The sequence below is a fragment of the Papaver somniferum genome, chromosome 3 (assembly GCF_003573695.1).
Source record: "Papaver somniferum cultivar HN1 chromosome 3, ASM357369v1, whole genome shotgun sequence".
Classification (NCBI taxonomy): domain Eukaryota; kingdom Viridiplantae; phylum Streptophyta; class Magnoliopsida; order Ranunculales; family Papaveraceae; genus Papaver; species Papaver somniferum.
The window spans coordinates 31,459,183-31,484,551 of NC_039360.1; the positions used below are offsets into that span (position 1 = coordinate 31,459,183).

Consider the following 25,369-nt stretch of genomic DNA (forward strand, 5'->3'; position numbering starts at 1 on the left):
CTTCGTGACTTTCTCCCCAAACTGGGCAGCATAATCTTCGTTATCCATATTATCAACTAGATATCTAGCCTCTTTGATCTTCTCAGCTGGCATGGGATCTCCGCTCTTCAGGCATGCAGTTAACATTTTGGAAACACGCTTGAACCTATTCACCTGTTTTTTATACGTAATGACATAAAATCAAACGGTAATTACCTAAGATTTATAGGAATAATATAAAATGAACAAAAATATAAGAACACGCACCAGTCTATCATAACCAGCTGGTTTTTCTTTGATGATACAATTATAACTTGAACCCGCCGAAGTAGTGTTGGATTTGATTTCACGGATAACCAAAGGATGTGATACCTTGTTATACCAACTCATATAGTCTGGAGAATTTTCATCACCTCGGGTGGTTCGTCTACCAGTGTCGATAATGAAGTCATTCCTCTTATCCCAGTTATCAAGAACAGTAGGTGGGCCTGTGTGAACAATCGTGAGATTATCACCACTAGAAGAGCACAACTCCAACTCCAATTTGTAGTAATCCCCCATTTTCTCCACAGGTTGATGTTGTATATACCCGTGTTGTCGCATCACCCTAGAGGGGTTATACATCACATATCCTGTGGGGTGCCACAATGGTCCAAAATAAAGGGACAAGTCCGACCGAACATTTATATGCCCACTGGCTCGATCTTCCTTGTATGGATCAAAGCATACGTCCGAGGCCTTCAATTGGTCCAAAATCTCCCTCATGCGAATCAACTGCTGCTCTTTTGTCCTAGAACGGTTGTCTTCAAATATATACTTTGTTCCTCTAGGAGTACCTTTGCACCACCCCGGGTTCTCTCCGGCCAACTTCAGGATAGGGAAGTGGTCATAGATCCATGCCTATATACATAAGAAACCAAGTTTTAGTAAATAGATTGTGTATATTCGGTAGTAATTTCCAAACATTATTTCCGATTATATATAATCGGAAATAAAACTGAGTACCTATCCGAATACCAACATTCGGAAATAATTGGATCATTTCCTAACGAATATGCGTCATTTGGAGTTCAGTAACCTATAGTTTTTCTGGCCTGTATATTCGGTAGTAATATCAAAAGAATATTTCCGATTATATATAATCGGAAATAAAACTAAGTACCTAGCCACCGAATAACCAACATTCGGAAAAAGAGATGGATCATTTCCTACCGAATATGCGTCATTTGGAGTTCAGTAACCTATAGTTTTTCTGGCCTGTATATTCGGTTCTAATATCAAAAGAATATTTCCGATTATATAATCGGAAAACAAAATAAGTACCTAGCCACCGAATAACCAACATTCGGAAAAAGAGATGGATCATTTCCTACCGAATATGCGTCATTTGGAGTTATGAATATGCATCATATGTATTGTCTACCGAATAACTATAGAGTGAGTTATAGAGTTAAAGAAAAAACCTGCAATAGAGCCACGTTCCCGGCAACTTGGCAGGTTCCTAGCCTCGAAGCCTTTCTCAACTCTTCCATCAAGAATGCTAGGCATGCCGTGCCCCAAGAATAGTCACCGACTTCATGGAGAGGATCCAAAAGTTGTATAAGGTTGGCGTCGATCCGGTTGCCAGAAGTATTGGGGAATATGACACATCCCAATACACAAAGGAGATATGCGTGGCAGCGTGGTTCACTTGCTCATCAGTTAACGTTCCATTCTTTTCCTTCTCCAAGGTGCCTCGGAACATATTCATCAAAGCTGTAATGTTGATCTGTCTTGTTCTGTAACTTGCATGCCTCCTAAACTCTGTTGTTGTTGTCTCTTCATCCCAACCTAAGCACTTTTTAGTTAGAGCATAAAGTTGTGCCCAACTTAACTGCTTTGTGTAGTTAAACTCTCACAGCTGTGCCTTGGTCGGGAAGGTTAAGAATCTGCACAACATCATCCGGAGTAATCGTCATCTCCCCAAACGGCATATGGAAAGTATCGGTCTCAGGATACATTCTCTCCACGAACGCCGATATGGCCACACGATCATGTTCCAACAATGAATTCTCGGCGGCATTAGCTAACCCCGAGTTGGCAACAATTGACTTGAACCTTTCACATTCACCGGATAAAGGCCACGCAAGCATTTTTGTTGGTGCGGCGGTAGGTTTGAGTAGACGGACCGCATCTTGATGATCCTATTAAAGTACATAAAAAAATCCTTAATACAAATATTACGATATAACACATAGACAATACATTAAAAAAAATAGTTTTATTACCTCGGTTTCGTATATTTCTCTGGCCCATGAGTCTTTGTATCCAAATAGCAATTTTCCTCCATCCGCCGGTAGCCCAAGGATTGTGCCTGCTGGAATACCCTTCTTCTTCAAGTGCTGAGGGACAAGATGTGATGCTTTCTTAGCAATATCCTTCTTTACACCATTTTTCCTTTTTTGGCTTTTTGGGTACCACTTGGTTGTCCTTCTTCTTCTACTCTTGGCACTGGATCAACTGGTTCAATTTCATGGTGGGGTAACTTGTGGAGCAGTTGGTTCTGCACTTTGTTGAGCGGCTTGTTCAACACTTGGTTGCACCCCTTGTTCACTGCCTTGTTGTTCTACACTTTGTTCAGCACTTGGTTGCACTCCTTGTTGACTGCTTTGTTCTTGTAAGCTTTGTTGAGCACTTGAATTATCTTTGGAACTCCTTTCCCTCCTAGCACTAGCTGTCACTTTCTTCCTCCTTTCTCGACTTTGTCTAAACAACAAAGAAAGGAACAATATTTACAAACTATACAATCGGAAGACAAAGTATGGAAATATAACCCGAATGTACACATTCGGACGTAAGAAGACACATACTGTTCCCGAATACAAAACAATCGAAAGCTAACTAAACATATTTACAACCGAATATGCATCAATTGGAGTTCAGAAGCTCTAAATTTTTCATCCTACACAATCGGAAGAAAAAGTACACAACTATAACCCGAATGAACAAATTCGGAAGTAAGAAGACACATATTTTTCCCGAATGAAAAACAATCGGAATATAAATAAACATGTTTACAATCGAATATTCATCAACTGGAGTTCAGAAACTCTAAAATTTTATCCTACACAATCGGAGGTATAAAACATTATATTGTCTTCCGAATAAATACTGGCCCCAAAATGAGATTTTTCCTATATCAGAAATTTTGAGATTTTTTCAATATATATATATATATATATTCGGTAGTGAGTGTACTTCCGAATACTGTGTGTCTACTTAAACATATTCGGGAGCCAAAAAATTCATTAAACTACCGATTATTACCAGTTTGTATCCAGGAAGATATGGCCAACAATATTCGGCCGATAACCATCAAATATTTCTCCCGAATACTGTCGATGTTCTTGAGAAATGAAGAACACGACTACATTCGGAAGTAAATAAGCATGAATATTGCCCGAATCTGGATAAATAACTGAAAACCCTTGAATTTTTTTTTCTCGATTCGTCGAATTAAAGCGAAATAAACCCCCAAAATGATAGATTCTTACCTAATTGGGGCCAGTTGAAGTTGACGAAGTGTTTGACTATCGGAATCGCAACCACCGACTACATCGACGGGTATTTCTTCTTCGCGTTCTTCGCGTTCTTCTTCATTTGCAGCAACAATTTCTTTATTTCTTGCTAAAATCTCAATCTTTGGATCGATACCCCGAGCAACGTTTTTGGTTCTAGGTCTGTGGGTTTCATTTCCCTTATCCATTGTTTTATAAACGAATCGACGATGTTTTGATTTTACGATTCGCGGCGATGTTTCGGTTGAACACAAGAACGAGGGAAAGTTTTTTTTTCTTCCACAATCAGAAGATAATACGAAACTGGAAGAAGAAGAGTTGAAATGAGTAGAATTTTTTTTTGATTTGGTTTTTATACAGTTTTACCAGAAGGGAATTTATGTAACTTCAATATCATATAGGGTACCCCTTAACTAGAGTCTTTGGCTGGGTATAAATTGATGGCCCCTAAATCCTTTCGGGTGGCCCCTAAAAACGCGAGGATTTTTTAGGCGAATATATCGTTTTAGTGGTTGCATAAGTAAATTAGTAAACGTATGAATCAAAATATGGTTGCATAACGTTTTATGCATCTTTTTGTTGTGTGTGCGTAATGCGTTATGCATCTTTTTTGGTGGCTGCATAATGGTTATGTATTAAGTTTTCGAAAATTTTGCCTAAAAATATGATCACCTCTGATTTTTTCATGAAAAACAAAAATTTGATATTGTTGTTTGTACTCGTTGTGTAGCTCTCTTTAAAAGCTTTCCAATGATATAAGATTTGTAAAATTCCTAGGCGCGGTTTTTTAGATAAGTTATATCCAAATTGCGATGCCAATTATATCCCTGAAAAATTAGGATGCATAACCCGTTATGCAGTCAATGTTCAAAATTTTATATAATTATGGGTGTCACGGAATCTAAAAATAATCTTGGACCTGACAACGACAATATTATCTTTTTTGGGCCTGCGCCTAATTTCTCCTAAAATTTAAACAAAAACATCGTTTAAAACATGATTATTTTTTTTCTTACATCATTTTCATTTATTTTTCTCAAATCATGTTTTTTTTATTAATTTTCTTCGTTTTGATCTTTATTTGTTTAGTATCTTATAGGAAAATCTTGACTTAGCACTACTTTATTTGTTTAGTATCTTAGAGAATCTTGACTTTGCACTATTTATGCGGTTCGCAGCCCTACGGTCGTATTGGAAATGAGTAGGGCTGCACATGGATTGGATTGGGTCGGTTTTGGATTCATCCACCACCCAACCCGCTGATAGTGGGTAATAGGAGTTGTCACCCGCAACCAACCCAACATTACAGTGGATCGGTTTTCATCCGACCCACACTACGGCAGGTTGGGTCGGGCGGGGGACGGGTATACCCGTCAAAACCAGCTTCTTATTTTTCTTATTCGATTCCACTTCTTTCGAGAATTCCAAGCACCCATCGATTCAGACCGCCTAATCTCTATACGTTTCATCTCAATAACAAATCAATTTCATTTAACTTCAAAAACACCCCAAAACAGATCCATTGTTGTTTCAATTGAAGCTTGATTACATCGTCCTATAAATCTGTTAATAATTTAGGCATGAACTTATTGGTGATTTATAACACCACTATATATCCTACCCAACTTCTAATATAATAATAATTGTATAAACATTCATTCAATCATCTCAAATCAAACACGACAACACACTTCATTTACCTCCACCAATTCTTCCTGCAATAACGTTATTTCTTTCTCCAATTGTCTCAGTCCTCGCTCTAAAATCCCGTTCCAACAATTCTTATCAACTTCTAACAAATACATAGCATCACGGCCATCAAAAACAAACAACACAAATCCTTGTTGTTGACATGGACCAAACTCCACTTCTTCTGGTGCTGCGTTAAATTTGATCTATAAAAAGAAGAGTGAGAAAAAAGAAACTTAGTCCGAGTCTGTGAGGGAGAGAAGAGGCTAAAGAGAAGTGAAGTGAAAGTTAGCGACGAGATTAGGGTTAGGACTTACATATCATTACTTCAAACGGTTGTGATTCATTCTGGGACAGGTAATCTAAAAGTTAAAATTGCTTAGAAATATTTAGGCGGGTGGCGGGTTGGGTCGGGTGACAAAAGTTGCTACCCGCACCCGACCCATCATACGGTGGGTCCGCACCCGATCCATCATACGGTGGGTTCTAATGTTGTCACCCATAATCGGTTCTAATGTTGTCACCCATAGTCTACCCGCTCCTAGGCAGGTTAGGTTAGGTGTGGATATTTTTTTGGTGGGTGCGGATTGGGTTGGTGGGTTGGGTCGGTTGTGCGGCCCTAGAATGGGTTGGTGGGTTGGGTCGGTTGTGCGGCCTAGAAATGAGCGATATTCTAGCCCTACCCCAAGAAAAATTTCTGGGTCTGTCCCTGTTTCCATTGCATGAGAGAAATCCAGAGAGAGTTGAAACAAATACGTTTACATAGTTGAGAATTTGGTTTCTTCTTTTGGTTTTGAATTCTACTTTTGAGATTCCTCTTTTAGAAGAATTGGATATCCTTAATATTGCGTTATTCACGGTTCAAACACGTAAGATTAATGTGACATAACTCCCACAGTATCATCAGGAATCTTAAAACAACTATGTATGTACAGACATACTAACACGTGAGTATTTCACAGAAAATGCCTTGTCACAATTTTCCGACAACTCTTTCATAGAAATGTGGGATGACTCGGTACAACGTAAGATTTAGCTTTCATCTTAACATGCTACTTGTCATGTATGGTTGTATGCCACTGTCAAAATTCAAAGGTGTATCATTGTTGCAAAATCTCATTTGAATACCCAGTAGAAAGAGGCACCGAGAGTCCAACTTTAGATGCCCGTCAACTCAGCGCTGCATAACCAAAGAAACACAGTAGTTTTACATTATTCACATGCTATTGATTGTTATGACTTGTGAATATAAAAATTATAGGTGGCCAACATTATCAAACTTGGAAAATTGGTTTTGGAAAGAGACTCACATGTCCTATTTTCTGACCAACCTTCAAAATATAGTTATCAAAGCCAATACCCTCTCCTCTAGGCTCTAGCTGTAGAGAGAATGGTAGTAGGATCACCTTTTGCCAAACCGAAATACAAAAGCTTTGCGAATAAAGTCTGAGTTTTAACAATGTAATATAGAAATTGTTATAGACCAAAACACAAAACACAAAAGTAATCACCATAGGTGTGAGAGCTGAAACTGCATTGTGAAGGAGGAGTTGTGCACCAAGTCAAGCAGGATACCCGAACTTTTTAAGTCCTTAAAATGACTCGTGTTTCTGCATTATGAAGAAATACAAGTCCCGTAGCTGTTCCAAGAGCAACCTTCGGCCGATTCCCCAGAAGTGGTTGGAAGTAGGATCCTGCTGCAAAGAAATAGCTCAAAACCATCAAGGAAATGGTAACATAGAATCAGCGCGCGAAAAGCTTTCTCTGATCAGATGATTCTCTAAGCTTCCACGAGGCACGAACTCGCACAAAGTCATCAAATTATTCATTGAAGTATTACTGAATTGAATTGGGACAGTGAACAATCATAACAAACATATGCTCTTTATGCCTTTTTAGGGAGATACATACACTTCACATCATAGTATGTAAAGTATAAAATCACAAATTGTGTGTATGTATTCAGATTTTGGCAGACAAGAGGAGAATAGAGAGCTAGATTGATAGTGCCAATTCATACAATCCACGAATACAGAGATTACTAATACAAAATAAAGCCAATACTGAAGCTAGATAGGAAGCAAGAACTCCAAGGCAGTACCAAGAGATGGAAATAAGACTAAAAAAAAAAGATACAGAAATTGCTTTTATCTTCAGAAACATGATATAAAGATAACGGTGTCGGTGACAATCAAATAAGAGCTGAAAAAAAGGAGGCAAATTCCTAAACCACATACATTAGCAGCACTAAGTTATCACATTTCACTCACATACTTTGTAAGTTCAACCATGAGAGCCACAAATCTAAAGATCCAAAAAAAGCAAGAAAAATAATCTAAGAGAAATTACCCTGCCATAAGCATTAGTTTCAAGGTTATTCGCAAGACGTTTTTTCTTCAAAAACTTCTGCATCGCATTGCTTTTCCTCGCTATACATAAATTCTCGCTTTAAGCAACTGAATTGATGATTTACTACAAAAACAAAAAAAAAACATAGAATGTCAACGAAGTGAGTTAGCCATAATCATAATTTCTTGGTGTGTATGGATGCACAACTGATATTAAGAACATGTATACGCTACTGATGGGCTCACGGATTGGAAGTCTGAAATACCTGGAGATAGAACACTTGGCCTCCAAATAAGTACATCCGTCTGCAATGGGTACTATTATGCAACTTCACTACTTCAGCCAATTGCTCTCCAAGAACAACACTATTGTAGAAGAGTAAACTATAGAGTTGGACCCAGATTGTGTATAAAGAGTGCCAATGGTACCACATGAGGGGTCATAGAAAAGACTCCAACTTAAGAAATTATGCAATTGAAACAGAAAATGACTAACACCTAACATAGTTGAAGCAGTAGGCAATTGAGTATTTACATCTTTAGACAGTAAAAGTTCTTTAAATGGAAATGGGTGCAGAACCAATTTTTCAAACCACAGCTAAATTTCCTATTTTACCTGGAATAATCAAGCTAGTAACAAAAAGCCATTTCTGAGAACAATTTTCCTTTATTCTATATAGAGAAAGATACATGATAAGATAGGAAAATTAAAAGATAACTCCAACCCAAGATTCCCAGCAATTTCTTCACTCAGAAGATGATCAAAGTTTAGCAGGAATAACAGATTTGAAATTCTCAACCAATCCCAGCAATTCAGAAATCTCAGAATAAGAATTCATCCTGATATCAGCATAAATCTCACCTTTCCATTTCTTAGACCCTAATTCTTCCCCTAATTTCAAACCAGCTTTCATCGTCTCTTCCAAATTCTGATGAGCAGAATCAATAATCCCATACTCCACAGCTTTCTCGGCAGTCAATTTCGCAGCTCTGAGAACAACATCTCTTCGCGCAATCGGCGACGTGATCTTCGATTTCATCAAAGCCATGAAATAATCAGGAAAAGTCAACCCAATATTAATCTCACTCATGTACAAAACTCCTCTATCTTTTCTCATCAAAACATAATCATGAACCAAAGCTAACATGAATCCAGCAGCTGCAGCGTGACCGGAGACAACGGCTATAGTCGGAAGAGGAAGAGTTAGGAAATCTGAAATGACCGGTTTGAAGCCGTCGACCATTTCACGAAGCCGGGGAATGTTTATTGATCCATTTTTATCAGCAGCGTAAGCTAGATCGAAACCGTTGGAGAAGAATTTTCCATGTGCTGTGGTGATTAGAACTGATCCTGGTTTTGCTTCGGTTCTGATTTGATCGAGAGTTGCTCGGAGTGTCGAAATCAGGGGAAGACCTAGACGATGGTCGTCTTCTCCGGTTAGAGTTAGGATGAAGAGATTGCCGCGTTTCTCTAGTGTACACATCTTTGGGATTTTTTTTCTTCTTTCGAACCTCTCAATTCTGGACTGGTGTATTATCGTTTTTCTTACGGATTAGGAATTCATATTCTCGAGGAAGCTGGCTTTTATGACTGATTTAATTGGGTGACTGGACGGCAGAGTTAGATAGATAGACAACCAATTCCGTGGAAAAAGTAAAAATAAAATGAAAAGATCAGATCAGATCAGATCAGATCAGATAAACAACCATGGCAAATGATGTAATGGGTTAGGTCACAAGTGAGTAAACCGCTAAAGAAGACTGCTGATTTGTTTGAGAGGTTGGGTGCTATTGCTATGCATAAAGTGTTAGGAGGTTTTAACGTAAAGAAGGCTGCTGATCTAAATGCAGTGCTCTTAGTTAAGTTGGTGCGGAGAATGTTATGTGAACCGGATGCTTCTAGGAGTACGATTTGCTAGCAGCGATCCTCTCCAGACTGCTACTAAAAATGGCTTTTGGTCATATAAAGGGATTTACGCCGCTGTCACTCTAATACGGTAGTGAAGTCACTAGTGATGATGCTAGTGAGCCGAGCTCGAAACTCGCCAGCACCAAATTTTTTACCGATCAGAAAAAAAATATGAATAAATAAATAAATAAATAATGAAAGAACATTACTATTAAGGGGTGGGGGTTAAAAGTTGATATCTTACATGGGATGATAGATGGATACCGAGTAGGACAAAGTTAGTTTCTTCTGAGTTTAGATCTAATGAAATGAATGATGTTGACCAACTCAATATACCCGTAACAGATACTTGGAATGTTGAGATTGTGGTACTGTCAGGGATATTTGTAAGCTCAGAATTTCATTGACAGAGGTAATTTTTGAGATGGACTCCTTACAATAGAGTTTTCCGGTGAAAATTGTGTACAAGACCATTAGCAGTGTAGTTATCATGTTGCAAAACTCAATTTTCCTTGGACTAGGTTTTGGAAAGCTATTTTACCTCCAAAAATTATTCATTTAATGTGGAAATATGTGCACAATTGCCTCCCTATAAGGGTACGAATTTCTAGATTTGTTCCTAGCATTGCCTCCTCTTGTGTTTTTGTAATAGGGATGTTGAAACTGTAAATTTTCCTTAGGTTGTTGTAATTAGAACTTATACGGTTTTTCTTTGGTTTTGATTTGATTGAGAGTAATTCAGAGTGTTGAAATTAGGGGAAGACCTAGAAGATGTTCGTCTTCTCCAATTAGAGTTGGGATAAAGATATTTTTCTGTTTCTATAGTGTGCACATACTTGTGATTTCTTCTCTTCTTTTTTTTTTCTTTTTTTTTTCCCGAAAAGTATTATCATTTTTCTTACGGATTTTAGGAATTCTCGACGAAGCTTTTATGATTGTTTTAATTGGGTGGCTGGATGGTAAAGTTTGATAAACAACCAATTAGCGCGTGGAAAAAAGTAAAAATAAAATGATAAGATCGGATAAACAACCAAGTTAATGATAAAAGCTAAAGTCATCTTTGAACTATGTCAATCCTTCTAACTTGAGTGACCTTATGTCAGAAGAGAAGGCTCTCAAGAATAATCATACTAGGTGTAATCAAGGTTCAATCGTCATTGGTCAATCAAATCAATAGTAAAAAGCTAAATAACAATTCGATTTCTAGTTTCCCACCAAAGGTACCATCTAGACGCTTCTTGATCCAACATAAGTCTTTAAACTAGTTGACATAAGAGATTTCGCCTAATTAGGTTACTGTCCTTTCCAAAATAGTATTACAAGTAATACTATTAGTCGGCTACCACAATGATTACAAAAAAAATATGAAGTGTTAGAGCAATACTCGGTTGAACCCACAAGTTTTGTTATCTCAATATTAGATGATCAAAACTATTTCTTGATTTCTGGTATACTAAGTCAAGTGTCGGAATAGGTTAGAATTTGGTAGTTGACTATAAGACATCACCCTCGAAGACTGAAGATCGACGAATACATTTGGAGAACTTATTTTATCAGGTATGTGAAGTCTGAACCATTCTATTTTACTCACTATCTTTCCATTCTATCTGTTGAGACAAGCTTGTCTTATTAAAAATCTCGAAATATGATTCAAGCATAGATGTTCAAAGGTCCTTACCAATATTATTTTGAAACAATATATTATTCGAGAATTAATTTGTAGATCAAGTGAAAATCGCCCATATAAGTGATTTTATCATTTGGGAATGTTTCAAACATCATAAGAGAGAAATTCATAAACTTTTAATATTTCTGCTCAGGATACGCTGGCAAACCAGTTTGCAAATCATAGATATATGATTTCAGAAATACATGGAAGGTTGGCGAACCAGTTAGCAAACCACAAGTACAGTTGAGAATAGTTCATGAACTGTGGTGAACTAAATATTTTGGTGTAGGAAAAAAGCTTAAGGTTGGTGAACCGAGTTGGCGAATTGTGTCCATCCGAGTTCATAAACCAGTTATGGTTGGCGAACCCAGTTCGCAAACAATGTACATCTGAGTTCTCGAGCCGAGTAGGGTTGGCGAACCCGTTTCACGAACCGTAGCTCCCTGATTCGTGAACTTCCTAGTAGAATTTAGAAGATGGTCAAAGATTTATTTTTTAAAATATATTTAGCATTGCTATGAGTCTCTTAAACACTTCTAATACTTCATTGTTCACTAAAACACTTATGTGTATGCATCATGATTAAACTATTGAGTGTTTAATCAACTAGCTTATTGTTTATGTGGCATATTTTCCAAACCGAACAATTATTATACATGGTTATGTAACCTGACCACTGTGTATATTCTTCCATTGTATTTCCAGATTAATTCTTGGCAGAATTTGATAGTTCCGATTAATGAAGGTTAGAATTTCGATCTTCCATTGTATGTTAGAATTTGATAGTTCGTTTATCATAATCTTGTTTTTCTGTTATCGAGGTTATCTTATCTCTTTCAAACAAGATAGATAGAAATCACAAAGTTCGGTTTGTCTCAGACTTTGTGATTCCGCGAGATAGATATCTGAAAATCATGTTAGTGATTTTTTGAAGATTTTTCTTGAGAGGTGGTAAAAGATCCAGGATTCTCATCTAAATGAGTGTAAATATTTTAGATTGTGAGGTTTTTTAGCTTCTTCTATTGCAAACAGATTACCAATCCTTGATCTTTGATCTAGAGGGAAATCAAATATGCTTATTTGTTAGAGATGGATTGTTATCAAAAGTCTTCACTGAGTTTGAAGCAAATTTTAGGATGTGAAGGACGTCATCTAAGGGAATCAATTGTATAAAACTTTGTGAAGTTCAAGAGACGTAAGGAACGCGACTGTAACTGAATCTTGGAAAGTGGATACGGTCTCAACTACATTCCAGTCTGAAGTCTGATAGTAAGATAGTGTCTTTAGCGTCTTAATACAATTTGGTGTTAAAATCTGGATGAGGTCCCGAGGTTTTTCTTCAGTTGCGGTTTACTCTTTAACAAAACTTCTGGTGTCTTGTGTTTTTTCATTTTCGCATTATGTTGTTTATCATTATAAAATTCTTAGAGCATTACTAAGTTGAACCTACAAGTTTTTCTATCTCAAGCTTGTTGTCAATATTAGGTGATCAAAACTATATCTGGATTTCTAGTCTTCTAAGTCAAGTTTCGGATAGGTTAGAATTGTAGTTCAGTCTCAGAGATCACCCATGAAGATTGAATATCGATGAAGACATTTTGGAGAACTTCTGTATCAAGTATGTAAAGACTGAACCATTATATTTTACTCACTATACCATCATTCTATCTATTTATACTATGGCGTATGACTTATAGTAGATTAACAAAGAAGATGTTTTTCAATCTTGTTTAGTGAACCAGTTCACAAACCATAAGTTCAGTTGGGAACAGTTCACGAACCTGGTTGGCGAGCCTTGGTGAACTGAATTTTATAGGTTGGATTAACTAGCTAGCAGTTGGCGAACCCAGTTCACGAATTGTGGTCAACTGAGTTACGGAGTATAGTAGGGTTGGAGAACTCGGTTCATGAACCGTTGCACCATGATTTGTGAACAACCCCCACGTACGGTTGGCGAACCGTTGTACCAGCTGTCCTGACAAGATTTAGTAGATGCTCAAAGACTTATTATTTTAATATGTTTAGTATTTCTGGAACTCTCTCAAACACTTCTAAGACTTCGTTAATTTGTTAAAACACTTAGGTGTTTGAATCATGATTAATTTCTTAGATGTTTAAATGAACATCAAATAACTTTTAATTATTTGAATAACTTGCCAAACCGAACAGTCATTATACACGGTTACCTAACTCGGTCTAACCGAACATATATGTGTAGTATTCTATTGTAGTTTGAAAACCTATTTTGTTTGCTTCATTATCAAGTTATCTTAGCTTGAATTCTAAGCTAACTCTGGCCTTTTAAAACTATAAATAGAGCATCTCTGTCAATTGGAAAATCAATGCCTGACACTTTTATGTCCTAGTTGATTCTAGAGTCGCCTCTATTGATGATTAAAGATTTTTCGTGGTTGTAGTAATTAGGTTCAAACTCTCGGACTTGTGAAGATTAAACTTAAAAATTTAATAAAATTATATACAAAATTATTAACAATGGGTGCGAGAGGTAACAAAGACACTACATTCCACTATTATGCAAAATTGAATGATAAATATTTCAAAACTCTATTGAATTCTTAAGTCCTTTTTTATCTTTAATTCACTATCAATCATACAGATTCTCAAACATTATTTGCAAACCTTGAGCATATAATATCAAGAGATTAAACCAAGCATAACCTATCAAACTGAATAACAAATAATTAAGACAATCATTCAAACAATTTAAAACTCTGCAAAAGCAGCGATTAGGTGAATTATATAATTAAATGAAATAGTTACCCATTTATGTTGCATGAATAGCTTCCTCCATTGCCTTGGTTACGAGGGAATTAGATCATCATAGTATAAATGCTCTCAAAATAATTTATTGTGGCTCAAAAATGGTTTACAAATGATGAGAAGAAGAGAAAATGGTGTAAACTGTAATCTGCGACGCACAAAAAGCGTCACAGAATGAACGATAAATGACAAGTGTTGCTGCTGTTTAGACTGTGCTGCGACCCACGTCTGTGCGTCTTAGACACTGTTCATAAACGACTGTCCTTGCGAGTCCGTTCTTCGTGTTCTTGGTGTTCTTCATCATCAGCAGCAGCAGCAACAGAGTTTCATCAACTCTTGATTTTTGCTTCTCTGGCCCTCCTATCGACTCCCCAAATTCTCGACAACCCTTCTAGGACTCATGTATCTCCTATTTATACATTCCAGGCGCATCAAATCTCGCCATTAATTCCTCAAAATTTTCACAGTAAAGGAAAATTATTCTTGGGAATAATTTCTTATATTCTTTCTCTGCATGCATTAATTGTCTTGATAATTTCCAAAATCTGTTGATATGCAACCTAGGAGAATATCTGCACTTAACTTCCACAACCCATGCAACATCTTTACGTAATTTTCTTTCCAAGTTTAACCGATATCTCTTCTTTCCTGCTTTAATCGAGAATCGATTATCTGGCAAAATTTGATTGATCCCAACCACCACAATATCTTCTTATATCCATATCACATATACCCATTAAGTTTCAACGATTTAATCTCCTTATAGCACCTTCAAAAATCGATTGGAAATTCTACCAGTGTATAAAGAAAATTTCCCGCCAAAATTTATTTTTGAATTTGAGAAGAAGGGTGCCCCTTAACCAGAGCTGGGGTGCGAATAGCAATTGGGGTGGAAATAGTAATTTTTCTGGGTTCCTCAAGCACATTTCTGGGGCGTTTCCGGTGCATTTCTGGGGTGCCTTTAGTAATTTTCTCCGGGGTGTAAAACACCACTTTTTGAGCCCATTTCCTCGCAAGGGCTTATTTCTCTAAAAACATCTACAAAAACACAAAATAACACAATAAGTACTTAATCGAGTCTAACAATACAGAATATTGAGAACAAAATAGACACATAAATGCGTCTATCAAATACCCCCAAACTTATTATTTGCTAGTCCTCGAGCAAAACTAAAAAATAAAACCGAGTTAATCTCGGGTGGGTTTAACAGAGGTGTACCCACAAAAACCATGACTTCTAATTGGTCACAAGTATCCAAAGAGCTACGAGGACATACATATTCTCAACCTATCTCCAAGTAACTAGAATGCCATAGAAATTAAAGGTGTCAGCTCTAAAGTTGACTGAAGAAAAGGGGAGACACATCCGCACGACTGCTAGATAAAGAGATATCCGCTACACAGCTAGATAAACATTGTAAGATGCGTCCGTTGCTTTACAGCTGGATAAGATTAGGAGAGAGATAAAGATGAGAGGGACATCTGCTACACAGCTGGAATAATTACGTGTGATGAGTTAAACCAGTGCTAGAAAGATCTTGTGCCAGATTGAAAGCAGACTAACAAAGCAACCAAAATGCATTTTTCTTCGACTCTCTCACAGTGCTCAGTAGAAATGACGTCTTCTTCGGTCTTCAACTGTTGATGATAAACTCTCGAACCTCATAGAACCTTGACAATTAACTCTTCTCTTCGATTTCTTGCTTGACTTATAAATTTCTTCTTCCCTATGGCCTTATTGAACAAAAAGAACGTAATGATGTTTTTTTTTTCTTTTTTCATTTTTTTCATTTTTTTTTCATTTTTTTTGTTTTTGTTTTTTTACAAGACAAAAATTTACATGGCCATGATAGAAGGACTTTAGAACTTGGATCTTCACAACTTGTGATGTCTTGGTATCATGAACTTCAACAACTTATATCATTTGCTCTTGTAACTTCTTGTAACTAAGTCTTCAACTTTGATTTTTGAATTATTCTTTTCTATTGTAACTTATAAACCTTAAACGTCTTCGACTTTTTCATAAATTTTGATGTCACTCCGCTTGTTGATGATGATAAGTTTCTACTGAGAGAGAGTCGTAATCCAGTAACTAAGACTACATTGTGAGGTTGCTCTGTCTTTCTGGCATTTCCTTCTGACCTAATTGCCTTTCCATCATGGATGGTTAGGTCCATCACGGTTACCCTCTAAAAGGAACAAGTTCTCTCCTGAATTTCAAGGATCTCAATGTCTTTTTCTCTAATGTCTCAATAGGTTGTTATCTCTAGCATTCCAATTTCTATCTTTTCGGTGAGAAACAATATGTAAACTTAGCTAACCGGGTACTATGTGACGCTAGAAGTTTCAAAAATGCGACTAAAATGTTTCTCCCATACCCCCAAACTTAAATCTAACATTGTCCTCGATGTTCTAAAGATAAAATTAAAAGCATGAACAAGGAGAAACTGTTACCAATGAAGCAAAAGAGATAAGGAAAGATATTACCATGTCGCATGAATATTGGGTTACCTCCCAAGAAGTGCTAAGTTTAAAGTCTTCAGCCAGACTAAGCAAGGATTAGTCACCACGTAGAATCATATAGTAGTAGCCGGAATAACTGTGGGTCATCTGGATCAAAAAGTGTTACCCACAAGAAGAGGAAACTGCAACAGACCAAGAAGATACCGAACATACCCTTGCTTAAGAAAACTACATCTAGTTGTGGTTCAGGTTCAGGCTCTATAAAAGGGTCTAAATAAAAGGTTTTCATCGGTCGGATTTCCTCAAAGCTAAGATCCCGTTCAGGTATTAGAGTCTGGAAAAACTCAACTAAGAACTTATAAGCATATAACAACAACCTGAATAACTGGGGATCCTCTAAGTCAATCAGATTTGATTCACACAGCTGACCACAATGAAAGAGGTGGTCTTCCTTAAGAAAATGTGTCGACCCTAATATCCTAAAGTGATTAGGTTTAGTCTCAAAACTTAATAACCGACACATCTTAAAATCAAAAGTTCCCACAATTGGTAGAAACGTTTTTGGTGGGAAAACAAAGTCAATCTTGGTATTATTGCCTGAGCTAACCTCATCAACCAGAGGATGCGTTTCTAACAGTTGAGACTCGTGTTGAATATTATTAAGTTCGGGAAAACGAGTACGAAGATAGTCTCGTAAGATGGGTGAGGCATTGATGTCAAGTCCCAAGTGAGGGATATTTTTAAGAGTTAAAGAACATGGAGAATGATAATCACCCCCAAACTTAGAGTTTTCGGCGTCTCTAGGTAGACTGGCCATAATATCCCTAATTTCTAGGTCATCAGATTCCTGAAAGTGGGCGATTGATTTTTCTAAGTCAGGTTCATCCCCGCTAATCTCTACGATTTCTTCTAAGACTATTGTTTCTAAATCGTTTGACTCGAAAACAGTACTCTCAAGATAAACTGGTTCCTCTAAACCATCATCGCTTTCGTAATCATCGTCTAAAACGGGGGTATTTCTAGTCAAATCCTCGTCCTTTTGAATATGTAAATAATTATTAAAATTATTTGGATTTGAACTAGAAATATCATTATGATCATCATCATCACCATCCTCCTCCTCATCATCATCACAATATAATTTTTGATATTCACGAATTCTCAAGCTTTGTTCCCAACTACATGGTCTATGTTTATAATATTTCTCATAGATCGTTAGAGGTGATTCCTCAATAAAAGTTGGAGTATCCATATATCGCTGCCCACGCATATATTCACCAAGAGTCATTTCCGAAGACGTCTCTTGATAACGAGAATTTATAGACATATATTCTCGCAACGTCATCGCAGGTGGCGTCTCCTTAAAAGGATTCATCACCAAAGAAATATAAACTACAGAGAGATTCTATACAATCAAAAACAAGGCCGACTCGACTCCACCAAAGCAAACCTAAAGATTTCTAGCAAACAAAAAGCATGATGGCTCCACTTAGATTTTTTCTAGACCAGCTTCTATCTCTCGAAGGGGAATTCGTTACAGTTTGAGCAACCCCTCTGGATCAATCCGAGCTAATGTGAGATGAAACTGAGGCGAGGGAATCTCAATGGAGCTTTGATACCCAAGGCCTCACCGGCGTTACAAGGCGGCTTGTTTCAACTCCCAGAAGTCACCATGAACTTTGAAGTTGCTTAAAAGGTAACCAATATCCTTCGAAAAAATTTCCTAACAAGCTCGATACCCTATAGGTCTCTTTCTAATCAGATTTTAAAGCTTGGGTTCGTGTTAGGTTTTGTTTTCCTAAAACGGGCAAGAAGGGAACGGTGATGAAATCCGAACCCTTATCTTGTTTAGGCCAGGCCTTGCCCTTTACTAGGAAAATAAAGACAGTCAGGTTCGTCCTCAAACAATTATCACCTTAAGGCATACAGTAACTCGCTTGCAGGGTATTCGCGAGTGTTTCGATTGGACTTACCTCCCGTACCAGACGGGGGATGAACCGTTGTCGTCGACTCGGGCCACGACTCCTATGCCGTGTACGAACCCGAGGGGCTGAGACGATATAGTAATCGTCGTCCTTCCCTGCACACAGTTTATTTAATTTATTTATTTTTTTTAATAATACCCTTCCGTAGGGTTAAAAAAAGAATAAAGTCCGACTGTCCAGAATAAAGTCCAAATAAAAAGTCCAAAAATTATGAAAAATAAAGCCTATTTACAAATCCTAAAAAAAAATTATGTCTTTTTTTACTTCTCTTTTAGCTTTTAGCTTTAAGCTTTTTGTTCCCAAGTCCTTAGTATTCTACTTCGAAACTGTAAATCAAAGACACAAAAAGAAACGTAAAAAGGAACAAATAATAGTAAAAAAAATAAAATAATAAAAACCTAAAAGTTCTACCTAAGCACAAATCCGCGTCGGCGACGCCAAAATGATAAAAGATTTTTCGTGGTTGTAGTAATGAGGTTCAAACTCTCGGACTTGTGAAGATTAAATTTAAAGATTTAATAAAATTATATACAAAATTATTAACAATGGGTGCGAGAGGTAACAAAGACACTAGATTCCACTATTATGCAAAATTGAATGATAAATACTTCAAAACTCTATTCAATTCTTAAGTCCTTTTTTATCTTTAATTCACTATCAATCATACAGATTCTCAAACATTATTTGCAAACCTTAAGCATAGATTATCAAGAGATTAAACCAAGCATAACCTATCAAACTGAATAACAAATAATTAAGACAATCATTCAAACAATTTAAAACTCTGCAAAAGCAGCGATTAGGTGAATTATATAATTAAATGAAATAGTTACCCATTTATGTTGCATGAATAGCTTCCTCCATTGCCTTGGTTACGAGGGAATTAGCTCATCATAGTATAAATGCTCTCAAAATAATTTATTATGGCTCAAAAATGGTTTACAAATGATGAGAAGAAGAGAAAATGGTGTAAACTGTAATCTGCGACGCACAAAAAGCGTCACAGAATGAACGATAAATGACAAGTGCTGCTGCTGTTTAGACTGTGCTGCGATCCACGGCTGTGCGTGTTAGACACTGTTCATAAACAACTGTCCTTGCGAGTCCGTTCTTCGTGTTCTTGGTGTTCTTCATCAGCAGCAGCAGCAGCAACAGAGTTTCATCAACTCTTGATTTCTGCTTCTCTGGCCCTCCTATCGACTCCCCAAACTCTCGACAACCCTTCTAGGACTCATGTATCTCCTATTTATACATTCCAGGCGCATCAAATCTCGCCATTAATTCCTCAAAATTTTCACAGTAAAGGAAAATTATTCTTGGGAATAATTTCTTATTTTCTTTCTCTGCATGCGTTAATTGTCTTGATAATTTCCAAAATCTGTTGATATGCAACCTAGGAGAATATCTGCACTTAACTTCCACAACCCATGCAACATCTTTACGTAATTTTCTTTCCAAGTTTAACCGATATCTCTTCTTTCCTGCTTTAATCGAGAATCGATTATCTGGCAAAATTTGATCGATCCCAACCACCACAATATCTTCTTATATCCATATCACATATACCCATTAAGTTTCAGCGATTTAATCTCCTTATAACACCTTCAAAAATCGATTGGAAAATCTACCAGTGTATAAAGAAAATTTCCCGCCAAAATTTATTTTTGATGAGAAGAAGGGTGCCCCTTAACCAGAGCTGGGGTGCGAATAGCAATTGGGGTGGAAATAGTAATTTTTCTGGGTTCCTCAAGCACATTTCTGGGGCGTTTCCGATGCATTTCTGGGGTGCCTTTAGTAATTTTCTCCGGGGTGTAAAACACCACTTTTTGAGCCCATTTCGCCGCAAGGGCTTATTTCTCTAAAAACATCTACAAAAACACAAAATAACACAATAAGTACTTAATCGAGTCTAACAATACAGAATATTGAGAAAAAAATAGACACATAAATGCGTCTATCAATTGACATTTTAGGTCTACGACTAAAAAGACTTCGCTTTGGAATTCGTGAAGCTTGGTACAACTATCTTTACCTTGATAGTTCGTGAATCCTGATCTTGTTTTTCCGTCATCGAGCTTTTCGTAATCTCTTTCGGGCAAGATATATATTAGTCACAAAGTTCTCTTCGTCCCAGACTTTGTGATTCCTCAATATAGATATCTAAAGACTGATTTTAATTGATCTTTCGACGATTGTTCGTGAGTGGTGGTTAAGAATCTAGGCTGCTCTTCGGGATTCGTAAGTTCCATATTTGTGAGGTTTGCTATCTTGCTATTGCAAACAGATTTCGACACCTTGATCTTTGATCTAAACGGAAATCAAATAGGCTTATCTGTTAGAGGCAGATTGGTATCAAAAGTCTTCACTTCGGCTGACGCAACTCTTAGGTTGTAAAGGACGTCAGCCAAGAATCAAGTGCGTAGAACCGCGAGGTTCAAGATACGTGAGGAGCGATATTGTAACTGAGGTCTCAACTACAGTATGGTCTGAAGTATGATAGTAGGCTAGTGTTTGCAGCGGCTTAATACAGTGTGGTGTTCAATTTGGACGAAGTCCTAGGGTTTTTCTGCTATTGTGATTTCCTCGTTAACAAAATTTCTAGTGTTTATGTTTTTCCTTTTTCGCATTATATTTTTATCTTTATAATTGGATTTACACAGGTTTGCACGTATTCAATCTACGTATATAAGTCCTCTTAATTATAATCTATTGCGAGACTAGTTTCTTGTATAATTCGTATCTTGAAATATAGATAATAAGTTTAATAACATGGCAGAATTCCAATTGGATTATTTGGATACGACTAGATTGATCTTGGATATTGATTTTTGAGATCGTCCAAGTAGTCTGCTTAACAATCAGGTTCACAGACTCCTTGCCTATATACATTCTCTGATTGAGAATATATAGAGTTATAAACTCTATATACATACTGTCAAGCATCATTAAGTTGGTATACTTGCAATTGTATTAGGTTTTGTCCATACAGGTTGCCGTACGAATAAGTTGGTGGTGTATTTGGTACCCCATCATTTTTATTAAGTACCTGTCAAGATAAGTTTGTATGAATAACAAACTTCATTATTTATAGACCAAGGTAGTTTGACACGAATTTCCATAACCGAAGATATCAAAAGATATGCAATAAACATCAATTTTCGATTTTGTCTAATTCCATCTAATATCCAACTAATATACTGAAAAACCTCATGGATGGCAACTCAATATTAGCTAGTATACAAGTATAATTTACTAATATATCTTCCAGAGATATGTTTTATGGTGGGTTTTGAAAGAAACCTACAAACTGACCTGCAAGTGCACAGGGTCAATTGTAGTTAGTGATGGGAAGAAAAGGTTTGTCCACAGGGACTTGGAGGGAGCTATTGAAGTTTTCTAGCTAGTCTGAGCTAGTGACAGGCAGTGAAGGAGAAGTAAACAAAGACAATTCAAGAACAATTTAATCAAAACAAAACATGGGAAAGAAATTGTGGATGGGGAGTGCAAGGAGATGGGTGAGAATTCCCTTTACCTAGCCAGTTCACCTAGGTTAAGTTTTTGTCAAATGTCTAGTTAACCAACCTTACAGCCTTAGCTAACCCCTAGTATTGGCTGTCTGTTTAAGGCATAACCAATCACAGACTAACTAGGCAGTGGCTTACTAACTAATGTAGCTGATTAATTCCTTAGAGCCACCACTGACCCCTAGCATTAGTGGTCTTCTTACAGCACCACTAATCACAAATCAGTTGGGCTTTTAGGATTCTAACTAGCCTAAGCTATTTTAAGTTCAGCAAAAACCATCCTAATAGCTAACCATCATGGTTCAGTTGTTTTCTCACCCTAGTGGGGAATCAGAACATGTTGCAGTTAAGAGTCCTCATGGTTGTCAAGCATTAAGACTCAGAATAAGAACATGTGAGTTAAACAGGGGACTTACAGGATCATGTGTAGAAACAAAACACACAAACTAATTAACACAAACATAACATGGATAATACAATCACACACAGAACACAACAGGATGTTACATTTACACATGAACACAACATTAACAGCACAAACAAATGATCATTTAACAGAACTTGAAAGTTCTGGATGCAGGCTAGTCCAAACATAACCTCAACAACACCCTCACAGCTCCTATTTATACAATTCGAATTAGGGTTACACTTTCCCCCAAATTCCCAAAACAGTGAATTAGGGTTTTTGAAATTAAAGAAATTGACATGACAATTCTCACCCATACTCCTGCTGCTCTTCTTCCTGCTCCGCTTCATGTCTTCCATGCTGCTACGCTCCAGCTCGAGCTTCCTCTGCCTATCAACCTAGTTCATTGATTTCAAAACCCTAACAGAGAGAGGGAGTGTGAAATCAGTGAAATAGGTAGCATAGGATGATGGGGGAAGGATGGGTTTTGGTTGTATTTGATGTAGGGTGGTTGTAGTGGCTGGTAGGGATGATGGCGATGGCAGAAGGTGATGGTGATGGCAGAGCTGTTCTCTGCAGAGGGAAGAAGGGAGAAGAAGAAGGTGGGCTCGATGGCTAGGGCGTGTTTGTTTTGTGGGATATAAACTTAGGTGCTAGGGTGTTGAGCGAGGATAAGGATTTTTGATGTTTGGCGAATCTCGACCGTGGGATGTGGAGATGAAAGATCAATCTGACGGTGAGATGAAGTGGATCCTGCAGAGACCGTTGGATTATACAATACAACAAAATTAACGACACCAGATGGAGGTAGGTGTTGTAGTGTTAAGCGGAAGTATCGAGATTTGATGCACAGGCAAAGAAGCGACCGTAGGATCTAAATGTGATCTAATCTGAAGGCTTGGAATTTAGGAACTATGGTGTTTTGCAGGGACTTCAGATTTTGATGCACGATGAAGAAGCGACCATTGGATGATGAGATGGATCCAATCTAACGGCTGAGAATGGAGGCGGGGATGGATATAGAAAATGGGTTTGGGTAAGGGTTTTGGGCCTTGGGTATGCCAAGCCCATATCTTCTTTAAGAACAATTCTTCCTTCTTGAGCCCATTCCTAGCTTTTTGGACGTGCGCTCCATTCTTTGCGGCTTCCTTGCGTAATTTCTTCCGGCTTTTCACTACTCTTCAGCTCTTTTCCGCTCCGCAAGTCATCCAGACTTTATTTATTACCTAAAAATGCAAAATTAAGTAAGAAAAATATTTATTCTTGAAAACAATGAAAATACAGAATATGGGATAAAATGTAGAATTAATGCATAAAAGATGAGGTAAATGCCAAGAAAAATATATAGAAATATGCACTTTTTAGCACTCATCAAATACCCCCAAACCTGAATTTTACTTGTCCTCAAGTAAAACAAAACTAAGGAAATCCTACCTATACCACTGTCGCTGGTCTCTCGAATGCATTTAGCATATGCACTAAGCCTTTTAAACCACTAAGTGTCCCTAGTGGACGAGTTGAAGTCTCGTGAAGGTTTGCTTAGAACGTACCTACAAAGTTCTAGGTCAAAATATAAGCTCAGATTCCATCAAATGTGACATGTGCAAAACAGTTTAAGCTCACAGCAAAATGGAGATGTCAATCTAGCTATCGAAGGCACAATCCTAGCACTGATAACAAAAAAAAGACATGTGATAAGAGTGTAAAGTGTATCTACACATGTGTAAAGAAAGATCTGAAGTTATGACTACTAATCACCAAGAGATAGTTTCTCAGGCTAAGCTAAGAACCAAGGTCGAAATCTAGCTAGCTGTCCGGACTTTACGAGAATTGTGAATGAGTTGGAGGTATTTCACAATTACTCGCGTTGTACATCAATGACATACACCCTCCTTGCTTATTACAATGAAACAACAAAATGACTATTTACATGACTCTTATTTACATTGACTATCTCTTTTTATTTTTGGAACAAGAGAGGATGGAATTGATAAATACTTGATTTTTTTTTTTTTTTTGATATTTTTTTCTGAATATACATCGTTTTTTTTTTTTTTTTTTTTTTTTTTTTTTTTTTTTGACAAATGATACTGATTTTTACATAAGGTAGCACTTTTGATACATAACAAAAAGAAACAAAAAATTACATGACACTTTGCAAGAGGTAGCCCTTTTTGATGCACCCAGTTAAATTCGATGGTTGTTTTTCTTAATGTAACCTCCACCTTCTATCCCAACCAACCAAAGAACAAGCTAGTCAAGTTTCGTTCAGTATTCTAAAGTGATTGGAAATCGTAACTTCCTATCAAACACCTTGAAGATCGAGGCCATACATGTATTGGTAGATCGTGCGCGTGCAAATTTCTTATCACTATGTGAATTGTGCTAGAATCAGGGTGCCTAAATATCTAGACTAAGACTCCTAATAAAAATACATTTTTGCACAAGAGTCAACATTTCAAGGTAAATGAGCTCCATTTTTTATGATTTTTTTTTTTTTTCAATTTTTCAATTTTTTGAATTTTGATTTGTCAATTTTTTTGGAATTTTTCAATTTTTTCAAAAAGAAGAAGGAGTTTTGTTTTCAATTATGGCATATTATCGAAGTATCTACTTTTCACCCCTAAACCTAAACTAAACATTGTCCTCAATGTTTCAAAATATGGAAAGAATTATAAAACAATATATGAAGAGGATCATGTTGAGTAGAGAAAAAGGAAAGAAAATACCCGATTTCGGCGAAAGCAATATTAGAACTCCGTTATTCAAGGAAAAAAAAAATCCAACATATTTCAGCCGAGATCATATTGGATTAGCAAAATATATACAAGGAACAAAAAGGTTTTTAAGAAATTTTATCTACTGGATTATATACAAAAATTCACCATACACTAACAATCTAAAGAGTTGAGGATCAACCCAAAAGACAAAGTGTAGAGGTTTCAAAACTTCACACATAATAATATGGTAGGCATGCAAGTGAAGCTGTGAAACAAAATGAGCTACCCCCAAACCTGGATTTTACAGAAGATATAATTTTGAAAACAAAATCGCGCAGT

General features: G+C 36.9%; 1 protein-coding gene across 1 annotated transcript; it reads right to left on the bottom strand.

Moving 5' to 3' along the window:
* Nucleotides 1-8,164: 8,164 nt before the first annotated feature.
* Nucleotides 8,165-9,513, bottom strand: LOC113355739 (enoyl-CoA delta isomerase 2, peroxisomal-like). Its single transcript, XM_026598677.1, has one exon. It carries the CDS (start codon nucleotides 9,055-9,057, stop codon nucleotides 8,335-8,337), a length of 723 nt encoding a protein of 240 aa, XP_026454462.1. The 5' UTR covers nucleotides 9,058-9,513; the 3' UTR covers nucleotides 8,165-8,334.
* Between the last annotated feature and the right edge of the window lie 15,856 nt (nucleotides 9,514-25,369).

Excerpts from the sequence above, each read along its gene's own strand:
- LOC113355739 (XM_026598677.1), bottom strand. The coding sequence starts at position 9,057 with ATGTGTACACTAGAGAAACGCGGCAATCTCTTCATCCTAACTCTAACC.